Genomic DNA, 14,506 nt, shown 5'->3' with positions numbered 1-14,506 from the left:
TCAGCGGGTTAAGCTACTACCTGCAGTGCGTGTCCTCACTGCCCACTTCCAATCCAGCTCCCTGCTAATGTGCCTGGGAAAGCAGCAGAGGACGGCCCAGGTATGGAGTCCTGCACCCACATGGGACACATGGATGAAGCTCCTGGCTTTGGCCTGGCCCAGTCCTGGCCATTGCGCGCCATTTGGGGAATGAGCTGGTAAATGAAGACCTTTCTCTTTCTCTCTCTCTCTTCTCTTCTTCTTTTCTCTCTCTCTCTCTCTCTTCTCTCTCTCTCTCTTCTCTTCTCTCCTCTTCCTCTTCTTCTTCTCTCTTTCTCTCTCCCCCCCTATCTTTCAAATAAATAAATCAATGTTTCCAAAAAGAAAAGAAACCACAGTCCTCTTCCTCAGACACAGTCCATGGTGGAGACACCAATGTTATGGCATCTGAGGGCCTACACCTGCTGTGCAGTACAGATCTAGGTTTTGTTTTGCTACTAGCTTGGACATTTTTAACCTGCAATATGAATCTATTTCCTCTACAGGAATCAATTCAAGAAAAGAACCAAGATTTGGCATATGTGAGCACCAAAAATCCAAACCAGCTTAGGAATCCAAAAGGAACACACAAAAAAATCTTTTTTTTTTTTTTTTTTTTTTTTTTTTTTTTACAGGCAGAGTGGACAGTGAGAGAGAGAGAGACAGAGAGAAAGGTCTTCCTTTTTGCCGTTGGTTCACTCTCCAATGGCCGCCGCGGTAGGCACGCTGCGGCCGGCGCACCGCGCTGATCCGATGGCAGAAGCCAGGTGCTTCTCCTGGTCTCCCATGGGGTGCAGGGCCCAAAGACTTGGGCCATCCTCCACTGCACTCCCTGGCCACAGCAGAGAGCTGGCCTGGAAGAGGGGCAACCAGAACAGGATCGGTGCCCTGACCGGGACTAGAACCCGGTGTGCCGGTGCCGCAAGGCGGAGGATTAGCCTAGTGAGCCGTGGCGCCGGCCACAAAAAAATCTTACACTGACAATACAGTATTTAAATACAAAGTTGATTTAAAAACATTTCCCCCACCTGCCTGCAAGAACCAGAAGAAAATAGTACCAAGAAGAATAAAAATACAGCCCTGAAGACTGACCCTGTCCAACAAGCGGATGCACTGCTCTGAAAAAACACATGCAGAGGTGCAGCCTGTTTCATTAAGCTTAACGACAGCATCATCACTCCCCCTGCTCATCACAGAATCTTACATCGGTAACCAACACAACTTCTCTTGGCAACTAAACGAACACTGAAAGTGATGTAACAAAAACGAACACACTAATTACTAAGGCACCGTACAACCACAACAATATGATGGTGTCAGTCATGTCAGACATTTAAAAGGACCTGACAGAAGCTCTGGAATCTGTCCAGAATCCATGTACAGGAAGACATCCTGGGCCTAACAGACCTGTCACACCCTTCCCCTCAGTTACACGTGCTAATGGCAGATCCATAGGCAGGGAGAGTTATCAAGGGGCTCTCTGAAGAGATCAGCCGGCGCCACGGCTCAATAGGCTAATCCTCCGCCTGCGGCACTGGCATCCCGGGTTCTAGTCCCGGTCGGGGCACCAGATTCTGTCCCGGTTGCCCCTCTTCCAGTTCAGCTCTCTGCTGTAGCCCGGGAGTGCAGTGCAGGATGGCCCAAGTCTCTGGGCCCTGCACCTGCAAGGGAGACCAGGGGAAGCACCTGGCTCCTGGCTTCGGATCAGCACAGTGCACTGGCTGCAGCGGCCATTGGGGGTTGAACCAACGGAAAAAGGAAGACCTTTATCTCTGTCTCTCTCTCTCTCACTGTCCACTCTGCCTATCAAAAAAAAAAAAAAAAAAAAAAAGAGAGATCATCACAGAAAAGGAAGTTCAGAGCTCAACAGGTGTTATTTAACATCCTTCTGAGGACATCTGAAGGGCAAGGTACCTGGTTCCTCTGAATGTCTGCACTGAAGGTGAGCAGTGAGTACCTCCCCCAGCCTCAGCACACATTCTGGGTAGGACCATGGCCTCTGCAGTCCCATATGCTCCCAGGAGTGGAAGCACCAGTGTGCTCTCTAGGACCACCCAGCAGGGGATGGGTTTTCCATCAGGGGAGAGAGAAAAACCAAAATCAGATAGGAGATGGAAATTTAAAGACAAATGGAGAAACAGAACTAAGTCTCACAAGACAAGGCTAAGACAAGGCAAAATCAGCCCATGATGGCAAAGAAGCCTGCACAAAGCAAGAACGTCGGTGCAGCACCATTCCTGCACACACCCTGAGGTGGGAACACTCAGGACACACACAACAACCCAGGCCTCTGCTCACAGCCTCCTCAGGACATCCCAGGACATCGCGTGAGGGCTGCGTGGCAGCACCCTCTTTCCTGGGCAAAGAGACTATAAATTCTACTCACCAGACCTCTGGCCAGGTAATACTGCACAAAGTGCTTCCAGGTGATTTCTTTTCCAGGCTCTCGAAAATAAAAGTAGAAAAAGCCCACAGCAACACCTGCCCCTAAAATGGCCAAACTGCGGAAGTCCTTGTCATCCGACGGGAACTCTCCCTGTGGTAGAAAATGTGTTTTCCAGTCAAATGAAGAGTACCTTTCATCATGAAAATCAGTATTTTTCTTCTTTAGGCATTCATTTTTTTAAAATTTATTTTAAAGGCCGAGTTATAGACAGAGAGAGGTAGACACAAAGAGAAAGGTCTTGGTCTTCCATCTACTGGTTCATTGCCCAAATGGCTGCACCAGCTGGAGCTGAGCTAACGTGAAGAGAAGCCAGCAGCTAGGAGTTTCTTTCAGGCCTCCTATGTGGACGCAGAGACCCCAGTGCCTGAGCCATCTTCCACTGCTTTCCCAGGCCATAAGCAGGGAGCTGGATCGGAAGTGGAGCATCCGAGACACAAACCAGGGTCCACATGGGATGCTGGCATTACAGGGAGGATCTTAACCTACTACGCCCCAGCCACAGCCCCATTTTTTAGGTATTCTAAGGGAAGTTACCTAAACCCTTCTCTCCTGACACTACCCAATGTAGTCTCAGTGGTGTGGGAAAAATCAAGCTGTTCCTCTCAGGAGGAATGACATCCACATGAGTTTTAAACAGCTTCGAGGCAGAAGTTTAGTTGAGGGGTAATACACTGGTAGGACACCACTGTTCGGTATCCGTGTACTTGGGTTCAACACCTGGCTCCAGTCCTGACTCCAGCTTCCTGCTAATGCACAACCTGGCCGGCAGCAGGCGATTGTCAAGTACTTGGGTTTCTGCCACTCACGTGGAAGACCTGGACTGAACTTCCAGCTTCTGTTTTCAGCCAGGCTGTCACAGGCATTTGGAGAATGAACCAGTAGATGGGAGTTCTCTGTCTCTCGAATTAAACAGAAGTCATAACTCACCAGATACCCCAGAAGCAAAAACCCACAGAGCACACTGCCCTTAGAAACACTGTGCTGTGGTTCTCTCATCCTGGGTCTCTGAAACTCACACAGCACTCTCAACACATTCTGTTTTTAAAGATATATTTATTTATTTATTTATTTAATTTATTTTTTTTTTGACAGGCAGAGTGGACAGTGAGAGAGAGACAGAGAGAAAGGTCTTCCTTTTGCCGTTGGTTCACCCTCCAATGGCCACCGCGGTAGGCGCGCTGCGGCCGGCGCACCGCGCTGATCCGATGGCAGGAGCCAGGTGCTTTCCCTGGTCTCCCATGGGGTGCAGGGCCCAAGGACTTGGGCCATCCTCCACTGCACTCCCTGGCCACAGCAGAGAGCTGGCCTGGAAGAGGGGCAACCGGGACAGGATCGGTGCCCCGACCGGGACTAGAACCCGGTGTGCCGGCATCGCAAGGCGGAGGATTAGCCTAGTGAGCCGCGGTGCCGGCCTAAAGATATATTTATTTAGGGGCCGATACAATGGTGTAGCAGGTAAACCCACCACGTGCAGTGCCAGCATCCCATATGGGCACCAGTTTGAGTCCCAGCTGCTCCACTTCTGATCCAGCTCCTTGCTATGACCTGGGAATGCAGTACAGGATGGCCCGAGTCCTTGGGCCCCTGCATCCACGTGGGAGACTCAGAAGAAGCTCCTGGCTCCTAGCTTCAGATCGGTGCAACTCAAGCCGTTGTGGCCATTCAAGGAGTGAACCAGCAGATGGAAGACCTCTCTCTGCTTCTCCTTCTCTCTCTGTGTAACTCTGACTTTCAAATAAATAAATAAATCTTTTTAAAGCTACAAGAGAGCGCTTCCATAGCTACAATAACTAGAGCTGAGCCAGGCAGAAGCCAGGAGCTTCATCTGGGTCTCCTAGGTGGCTGTCAGGGGCCCAAGTACTCAGGACGTCTGCTGCTTTTCCCAGGCCACAGCAGGGAGCTGGATCCTAACTGGAACAGCCAGGACGTGAACTGGCATCCATATGGGATGCTGGTGTCAGAGGCTGTGGCTATACCCATTACACCACAACACCGGCCCCTTTCAACACATACTTAGAAACTCCTTAGACTTTCTGAACCAATTAATGGTTAGCCTCTAAACAAGCAGAAAGGCTGCAATGGTCTGAATGTATGTGCCCCTCTATAATTTATGTTGTAACTCAGCTCCCACAGAGACAGGAAGAGAAGACTGGGAACTCGAGGATGGGATTAGTGTCCTTAAAAGAAATGCCCTTATTGGGGCTGATGCTGTGGTACAGCGGGTTAACGCCCTGGCATGAAGTGCCAGCATTCCATATGGACACCAGTTCTAGTCCAGGCTGCTCCTCTTCTGATCCAGCTCTCTGCTATGGCCTAGGAACACAGTAGAAGATGGCTCAAGTCCTTGGGCCCCTGCAGCCTCATGGGAGACCTGGAAGAAGCTCCTGGCTCCTGGCTTCGGATCAGCGCAGCTCCAGCTGTTGCGGCCATCTGAGGAATGAACCAGCAGATGGAAGACCTCTCTCTCTCTCTCCTCTCTCTACCTCTCTTTGTAACTCTTTCAAATGAATAAAATTAAAAAAAAAAAAAAGAAGAAGAAGAAGAAGAGAAAGAAATGCCCTATAACTAAGGAAGAGAGACCATCTCTTCAAATGTGAGGAAATGGCACGTGTCTCCTAGAGAAAGGTGTTCAAGAAGCTACCTCAGGAGGTGAGCATCTGGTACGAAGTGAAGCCACCACTTGGGACATCTGCATCCCATACTGGAGTGCCTGATCCAAGTCCCAGTTTTGCTTCCAATTCCAGCTTCTGGCTAATGAGGCAACGGGTGATGGCTCAAGTAGTTGGGCCCCTGCCACCCTTGTAAGAGACCTGAACTGAGTTCCAGGCTACTGGCTTTGGTCTGGCTGAGCCCCAGCTGTTGGAGGCATCTGAGGAGTAAATGGAAGATCTCTCTGCCTATCTCTGTCTCTGCCTCCCTCCCTCCCTTCCTCCCTCCCTCTCTCTCCACTCACTCCTTTTTTTAAATTAATTTATTTATTTGAAAGTCAGAGTTAAACAGAAAGAGAAGGAGAGGCAAAGAGAGAGAGGTCTTCCATCCACTGGTTCACTCCCCAATTGACTGCAATGGCCAGAGCTGCGCCAATCCGAAGCCAGGAGTTTCCTCCAGGTCTTCCCGTGTGTGTGCAGGGGCCCAAGGACTTGGGCCATCTCCTACTGCTTTCCCAGGCCATAGCAGAGAGCTGGATCAGAAGTGGAGAGCTGGGTCTTGAACCAGCACCCATATGGGATGCCAGCACTGCAGGCAGTGGCCTTACCTGCTACACCACAGCGCTGGCTCCTCCCTCTCTCCAGTTTTCAAACAAATAAAAACATATAAATATTGTTTTAAAAAAAAGCAGCTTTCTCAGAAGCAGAGATCAGGCCTCCACCAGGAACCAAATCTGCTGGTGCCTTGATCTTGCATTTCCCAGCCTCCGTAACTGTTATCAATAAATTTATAAGTTATGCAGTCCAAGGAATTTTGCTGCAGCACAAGAATTGGACTACAACAAAGATCAGACAAAATTTCAGCTCTGCAATGACTCTATCCCTTGGAGGAGTGACAGGGTATCTCGGTCTGGCCCTTGGATACACACGTACCTTCTGCATCCGTTTCCACCAGGCAGAGTCATCCTGCTTCCCTCTTCTCTTCCTTCCATCTTGTCCAGGCCCAGCATTCTGTGGTTCACCAGTCTCTAAAGGAAAACAAAGTCTGACTTCAGAAAAGCATTACAGGCTGGCACTGTGGGGTAGTGGGTAAAGCTGCCGCCTGCAGTGCCGACATCTCATATGGGCGCTGATTCGAGTACTGGCTGCTCCACTTCAGATCCTGCTCTCTGCTAGGGCCTGGAAAAGCAGTAGAGGATGGCCCTAGTCCTTGGGCCCCTGCACCTGCATGAGAGACCCGGAAGAAGCTCCTGGCTCCTGGCTTCAGATCAGCACATTCTGGCTATTATAGTCAATTGGGGAGTGAACCAGTAGATGAAAGACCTCTCTCTCGCTGTATAATTCTGATTTTCAAATAAATAAATAAAACTTTTAAAAGAGAAAGAAAGAAAAGCATTACTTTTTTTTTTTTTTTTTTTTTTTTTTTGACACGCAGAGTGGACAGTGAGAGAGACAGACAGAGATAAAGGTCCTCCTTTGCCATTGGTTCACCCTCCAATGGCCACCACGGTCGGTGCGCTGCGGCCGGCGCACCGTGCTGATCCGAAGGCAGGAGCCAGGTGCTTCTCCTGGTCTCCCATGGGGTGCAGGGCCCAAGCACTTGGGCCATCCTCCACTGCACTCCCGGGCCACAGCAGAGAGCTGGCCTGGAAGAGGGGCAATTGGGACAGAATCTGGCGCCCCGACTGGGACTAGAACCTGGTGTGCCAGCGCCACAGGCGGAGGATTAGCCTAGTGAGCCGCGGCGCCAGCCAACATTACATATAATTTTGCAGAGAAAGCGAATTCAGAGAGGAGAAACATTTTTCAACCTATAATATTTCAGTTATTTTTATTTATTTGAGATAGAGATCTCCCACCTGCTGGTTCACTCCCTATATATCACAATGGCTACAGCTGGGCTAGGCTGAAGCCAGAAGCTGGAAACTCAATCCCAGGATCCCATGCAAATAGCAGGAACCCAACTACTTGAGCCATCACCATAGCCTAACCTAAAGAATTAAGAAAAGGCCGGTGCCGTGGCTTAACAGGCTAATCCTCCGCCTTGCGGCGTTGGCACACCGGGTTCTAGTCCCGGTCGGGGCACCGATCCTGTCCCTCTTCCAGGCCAGCTCTCTGCTGTGGCCAGGGAGTGCAGTGGAGGATGGCCCAAGTCCTTGGGCCCTGCACCCCATGGGAGACCAGGATAAGCACCTGGCTCCTGCCATTGGAACAGCGCGGTGCGCCGGCCGCAGCGCGCCTACCGCAGTGGCCATTGGAGGGTGAACCAACGGCAAAAGGAAGACCTTTCTCTCTGTCTCCCTCTACTGTCCACTCTGCCTGTCAAAAAAATAAATAAATAAAAAGAATTAAGAAAAAAAAAATTTTCAAATGGACAAATGCGCTCCAAGCTACCTAAGTCTGCACAGTCTGTTTTATCTCCCAAACATGAGGCTTGGCTGGTATTCAGACCCAGATATGCAGAAACAAAGGTTTGTTCCCATGTCATCTAGGAGATGTACCTGGCACTTCCTTCTAAAAGAGCTTCTCTTTTGCCAGCTTCACTGACAACCAAAACCACGAAGGCACGGGGAAGGTGCTGCCATGTGGCTCAATGTGGAAGCCAGAAAACGCTGACGGGGCATTCCAAGTTGCTCTGTGTCCCTGTGGGATACACACCCTGATGCGGTCACACGCACTCCTGTAGACCTCATGCTGCCGATGACAGCAGCAGAAACATAGGTACCTTTGGGTGGTCTTGAACACAGCCGCTGGGAAAACGATGAGTTCAGTCTCTGCACAAGCAGCTGCTGGAATCGGATCCCCTGGAGGTGCTGCAACAACAGAGCATTCCCTCATGAGCCCCCTCTGCGACACTGTGGCACTCTCACAGCAGCCACACAAGGCGAGAAGAGACAGGGTGCCAATCAAAGTCTATGTTTGCTGCCAATATGATTCAGATAAGATGAACAGAAATTAAGTTCACTTTAGAAATGAAAAAAATTTATATAGTCTCCAATAGCAAGGAAAAGCAAAAAACCAGCCATTTCTATCCCGAGATAATTTTAGTAACTGAAAACATTACTGCTTCAAAACACAATTTTAAGAATAAAACCGGGGCTGGCACTGTGGCACAGCAGGTTAACGCCCTGGCCCAAAGCGCCAGCATCCCATATGGGTGTCAGTTCGAGACCAGGCTGCTCCACTTCCGATCCAGCTCTCTGCTATGGCCTGGGAAAGCACTAGAAGATGGCCCAAGTCCCTGGGTCCCTGCACCCTCATGGGAGACCCGGAAGAAGCTCCTGGCTCCTGGCTTTGGATCGGCACAGCTCCGGCCACTGCAGCCAATTGGGGAGTGAACCATCGGATGGAAGACCTCTCTCTCTCTCTCTCTCTCTCTCTCTCTCTCTCTCTGCGTAACTCTGACTTTTAAATAAATAAATAAAACTTTAGAAAGTAAATAAATAAAACCTCAGAGCCAGTGTTGTGACATAATGGGTTAAGCCACCACCTGTGCCACTGGCATCTCATATGAGCACAGGTTTCAATCCCGGGTACTCCACTTCTTGTCCAGCTCCCTGCTAATGAGCCTGGGAAAGCAACAGAAGATGGCCCAAATGTTTGGGCTCCTGCACCCACATAAGAGACCAGGATGCAATTCCAGGCTCTTGGCTTTGGTCTGGCCCAGCCCCAGCACTGCAGCCATTTGGGGAGTGCAGCAGTGGATGAAAGGTATCTGCCTCCCTCTCTCCCCACCATAACTCTTTCAAATAAATATATCAAAAAAAAAAAAAAAAAAAAGACTAAAACTTCATAAAACTGACATGCTGAGAGAGTGAGTATGATTCATCTTGGTCAGGCAAGGGGTGAATATTTCTACCAGGCCAATAAAACAGACAAGTCGCCAGACCCCCTTTCATTTTCTTTAGACCTCAGAGAGGAAAATACTAGTTTTTTTACCATTATCTGCTAACATCACTTAATACATTATTTAAAGACAGGAATAGAGCTGATTTTGATTTTTTTTTTTTTTTTTTTTTTTTTTTGCTATTTACCAGTCAAAATCCACTACAACAAAAACTACTACAATAAAGGATAATATGCTAAAAAACAATAATAATATAATAGGGATGGGGCTATGGCGTAGCTGGTTAAGCAGCAGCCTACAGGGTGCCCATTTGTGCCCATTGCTGATCCTCCTAATATACCTGGGAAAAGCAGAGGAAGAGGGCCCAAGTACCTGGGCCCTTGTACCCATGTGGGAGACCCAGAAGAAGCTCCTGGCTTTGGCCTAGCCCAGCCCCTGACCCTTGTGGCTATTTGGGGAATGAACCATCAGATGGAAGATGTCTCTCTCCCTCTCGCCTTTTCTCTCTCTCTCTCCCTCCCTCCCTCCCTCCCTCCTTCTGTCTCTCCTTCTCTCTGCAACTCTGCTTTTGAAATATATAAACCTTTTTCAAAAAATAAATTTAAAAATCCAAGTACACTCAATAACACAATATTAATTGTATTAACCAAAATCCCAACATAACTAAAGAAAGTGAATTGTCCCCAATATTTTACCACAATGAAACTGGACCCGCAGGTGATGACAGCTGCTGAGTCAACATCCGGGGTGAGAGAGGTTCTGTACTACCACCCCAAAGTAAATCTGCTCCCCAACTAGTAACCTGTTAATTAAATAAACTACTCAGATATCCCTATCAAAAGCCACAACAGACTAAACAGTCTGCAAATCTAGAAAGGTAGGCTATGAGAGAGCTTTTCAAATCAGGTGCAGGGTGGGTGTCTGGTGTACCAGGTAACCCACTGCTTGGAAGTGCCTGGGAACTTGAACCCAGCTTTGTTCCCTATTCCAAATCCTGCTGATGAGTACCCTGGGAGGGAGCAGGTAATGAAAGTCAGCTAGAGAGAGGGAGGGTAGCAGAAAGAGAGGTCTTCCATCCACTGGTTCATTCCCCAGATGGCCACAATGGCCAGAGCTGGGCCAGGCCAAAGCCAGGAGCCGGAGCTCTATCCAAGTCGCTCACGTGGTTGTCCAGGGCCCAAACATTAGGGTCATCTTCTACAGCTTTTCAGCTGGATCAGAAGTGGAGCATCTGGGACATGAACCAACACCCACACGTGATGCAGTGTGACAGGCTTTACCTGTTAACACCACAAGGCCAGTCCCCAAATATTTTTTTTTTTTAAAGACAAGGGAAAATCTAAAGAAGGAGGCTCAAAAAGGAGACAACTAGAAGTACTAGTGATGATATCACACTACCAAAAGTAATGTCTGTGAGCTAACAGGGACATGTCATCTATCAGCACCACGAGGACAGTACTGACACAGATTCACCAATGACAACCCAGCAATACCAATGCAGGTATGGCACCCTGACAGGGGACTGGAACCCAGATATGAACTGACAGCAAATCTAGACAAAGAATAAAAGGTGGTCATCACTGGGCACCAGCAGGCACCAGGTACAGACAGTGAGAGAGAGAGACAGAGAGAAAGGTCTTCCTTTTGCCGTTGGTTCACCCTCCAATGGCCGCCGCGGCTGACGCACTGCGCTGATCCGAAGGCAGGAGCCAGGTGCTTCTCCTGGTCTCCCATGGGGTGCAGGCCCAAGCACTTGGGCCATCCTCCACTGCACTCCCGGGCCATAGCAGAGAGCTGGCCTGGAAGAGGGGCAACTGGGACAGAATCCGGCGCCCCGACCAGGACTAGAACCCAGTGTGCTGGCGCCGCAAGGTGGAGGATTAGCCTATTGAGCCGCGGCGCCAGCACCAGGTACATCTTAATTACCTCTTTCAATCCTCACCAACTGTCCTGAGAGTAGGAGCTGTCACCCCCACTGCACAAGGAGAAAAGCAAAGACTAATACAACTAGTCATGGCAGGTATGGGATGAGAACTCTGGTGCCCAATCTCCCAGGACTTCTCCCAGGTCTACCCCAAAAAGACAGCAGCTCTGACGCTAGCAGCTCAACATATGCCAGGCAGCCTATAGCCCTACAAGCACAAAGTGCTTCAGGCCTCCAAACTTGATAAAACTTCCAATTCCTTGTTGTTTTTTAAAAGATTTATTTATTTGAAAGGCAGAGTGACAAAGAAAGGGAGAGACAGGGAGCAATCTTCCATCTGCTGATGCACTCCCCAAATGTCTACCATAGCAGTCGGAAGCCACGAACTTCACTCAGGTCTCACACATGAAAGGCAGGAACCCAAGTACCTGGATCATCACCTGCTGCCTGCCAGGCATATCAGCAGGAAGCTCGATGGGAAGCATGGAACAGCCAGCACTCTATGTGAAGGCGTCCCAGGCAGTGGCTTAACCTGCTATGCCACAAAGTGCTCCCCCACCCCTATTCATTTAATTCATGATGCAATCTTTTAATGATTTTGTTAGTGGAGCTACTCAGGTGCAATATAGCTGTCATTGTAAGTTTAAACAATGGTCTACTCTCCCATCTTGGAGTTTAGTTTTGGCAAATCAATTCACAGCTCATTCTATATAAAGCTTGTTAGACTAGTTAGTGCAAAGCTAAGCTGTGAAGCTCGGCACACCATAGTGTCTTCCCAGTCAGATCAGGAACCAGGTGCCCTTTGTAACACAGACTCACACACAGCACACAGGTGAAGACTCATCAGGCCTATGAGGCCCTGCCCCTCCTGGCATCACCACCTTCCAATAACCCCTGCCTTAGTCTGACCACACAGAACACAACAGCTGTACTCACCCAAAGGCAGTAAACTTGCAACTCCAATGCCCTGGCAAGCTCGCCTCAACCCCTGCTTCCTACAGGTGTCTATCTGTGCCACCTAAAACTTGTCACATAGCATTTACCCCTCCTCCACTCTTTTCATTTTCTATCTCCCTCACTTTGCTTCCTTTTCCTTCATACTTCATATAACCACCTAACAACGTGTCTGCTTCCTGCTCACACGGCATGTAGTCTACCATGGCAGACATATATAATAATCTATATGCATATATTAATAGATAGATAGAACATGTACGGCCGCGCCGTGGCTCAACAGGTTAATCCTCCGCCTAGCGGTGCCAGCACACCAGGTTCTAGTCCTGGTCGGGGCGCCGGATTCTGTCCCGGTTGCCCCTCTTCCAGGCCAGCTCTCTGCTGTGGCCCGGGAGTGCAGTGGAGGATGGCCCAAGTGCTTGGGCCCCTGCACCCGCATAGGAGACCAGGAGAAGCACCTGGCTCCTGGCTTGGGATCAGCGCGGTGCGCCGGCCTCAGCGGCCATTGGAGGGTGAACCAACGGCAAAAGGAAGACCTTTCTCTCTGTCTCTCTCTCACTGCCAGCTCTGCCTGTCAAAAATAAAAAATAAAAAATAATATATATATATATATAAATCATTTCCTGGAACAAACATAGATAAATTCTTAAAAAAAAAAGAACATGTACAGAAAAACTGCATCGAGGCCTCTACCACAGAAGCTTCCCTTGAGGGATGCTCTTGCCTGTATCTTTTAACTACAAAGCACAGCCACTGCTTCTCTTCACAAAGCCTGCAAAGAGCAGCCCTGGAGGCAGATCCCTTGCTTGTCTCATTCATGGTGATGCTCTCTGGTTGGTAGGCTATGGATGAATGTGTCAGTCTGGGAAGTAACTCAAAGATCATCCAATTCCTCCCCTGACAAAGACACTGAGGTCCAGAGCAGTCAATCACCTGTGCTTCAGCTGGCTGTACAGTCAGCAATACTGCTGCATGTCAGTCATAAGAACAGCTGCAACACTGAAGTGCAACATGACCATAGGTGAGAGGCTTTGCTCCCACTTACAGCACTGGAGAAAAACAACATGCAGTTTCCCAACTGACACATGACAACGGCAAAGTGATTCCTGAAAACAGGACAGAAAATGAACCCGTGGAATCTTTTTCCTATTTTAGCACTACCTAAAAACCGTGCCTTTCTGGGATCAAATTAATAGAGAATCAGGAAAAAACGATGTGGCCGCTCTCTACAATAAAAAACAAACAGGCAACCTTAAACGTGGAATGTTCTATGCACTTCCACAAAATAGGGATTCGGCAAAACCGGTATCAAGGAGGGCATCCATGAGCAGCCCTCAAGCAGTGCCGGCGGTCATGAGGGCAGCAGAGCCAGCTCGGGGAATGCACCATCTCCCGCAAGACGCTGCTGCGGCGAAGTCCGGGAAGGGGCACTCGGGCCAGGGCCGCAGGGCTGGCCGGCGGGAGCGCACCCGGCCCCTCAGACGGGATCGCAGGGCTGGCCGGCGGGAGCGTGCCCGGCTCCTCTGACGGGAACGCGTCCGGCCCCTGACGGGATCGCAGGGCTGGCCGGCGGGAGCGCACCCGGCCCCTCAGACGGGAACGCAAGGCCGGCCGGCGGGAGCGCGCCCGGCTCCTCTGACGGGAACGCAGGGCTGGCCGGCGGGAACGCGCCCGGCCCCTGACGGGAACGCAAGGCTGGCGGGCGGGAGCGCGCCCGGCTCCTCGGTCGGGATCCCAGGGCTGGCCGGCGGGAGCGCGCCCGGCCCCTCAGACGGGAACGCAGGGCTGGCCGGCGGGAGCGCGCCCGGCTCCTCTGACGGGAACGCAGGGCTGGCCGGCGGGAGCGCGCCCGGCTCCTCGGTCGGGATCCCAGGGCTGGCCGGCGGGAGCGCGCCCGGCCCCTCAGACGGGAACGCAGGGCTGGCCGGCGGGAGCGCGCCCGGCCCCTCTGACGGGAACGCAGGGCTGGCCGGCGGGAGCGCGCCCGGCCCCTCTGACGGGAACGCAGGGCTGGCCGGCGGGGGCGCGCCCGGCCCCTCAGACGGGATCGCAGGGCTGGCCGGCGGGAGCGCGCCCGGCCCCTCTGACGGGAACGCAAGGCTGGCCGGCGGGAGGGCACCCGGCTCCTCTGACGGGAACGCAAGGCCGGCCGGCGGGAGCGCGCCCGGCTCCTCAAAACAGCTGGCCGAGCGCCCGGCAGGCGACGAGAATGTGGGACGTGGGTGGGGGCGTGCTCGGTGGACAAATGGATCCAGTAGGCTCGGGCTGGGAGCGACCGCCAACAGTCACGGACACTGCGAAGTGGCCGCGGTCGGAACCACCCCACACGGGTGCAGCCCCAATCTCCAATTCCCGCCGCTTTTCCGGCCATGGTAGACGCAGGGAGATGACGTCACGGCGGCGCCAATCGAAAGCCACAGACCACAGCCCGGAACCAGAAGGCAGCGCCTCGCTGCTTACCTGCCGGGCAACGCCAAAAGCCCTCACACCGGTCCCGGCCGTCTTGCCACGTCCAGGGCCGCAACTGCATCGCCACAGCACGGCGAGCGGCGCTGCCACCGCTCGACCCCCGGTAGCGGCCACCAGCCGGCGCAACATCCCCCGACCCCGCCCGGCCCGGGCGCGCGCACGCGCAGGCAGCAGCAAACGGGTCCTCACGGGCCACGCCC

At 51.5% G+C, this 14,506-nt stretch overlaps 1 protein-coding gene across 3 annotated transcripts in view; it reads right to left on the bottom strand.

The window, feature by feature from the left end:
* The window catches only part of DEF8 (differentially expressed in FDCP 8 homolog), a 66,350-nt gene that overhangs the window by 28,101 nt on the left and 23,743 nt on the right, over positions 1-14,506 (bottom strand). For all 3 annotated transcript variants that reach the window (XM_062177932.1, XM_062177934.1, XM_062177933.1), the window contains 3 exons: positions 7,838-7,925; positions 6,046-6,140; positions 2,405-2,554 (listed from right to left, as the gene is read on the bottom strand). In XM_062177932.1, coding sequence (XP_062033916.1) covers positions 2,405-2,554; positions 6,046-6,140; positions 7,838-7,925 — 333 coding nt within the window. The remainder of the gene's footprint in view (positions 1-2,404; positions 2,555-6,045; positions 6,141-7,837; positions 7,926-14,506) is intronic.

This window comes from Lepus europaeus, chromosome 19, assembly GCF_033115175.1.
Source record: "Lepus europaeus isolate LE1 chromosome 19, mLepTim1.pri, whole genome shotgun sequence".
Lineage (NCBI taxonomy): Eukaryota > Metazoa > Chordata > Mammalia > Lagomorpha > Leporidae > Lepus > Lepus europaeus.
Note: the sequence above shows the minus strand (reverse complement) of the source record. Positions and strands in the feature narration are given on the sequence as shown.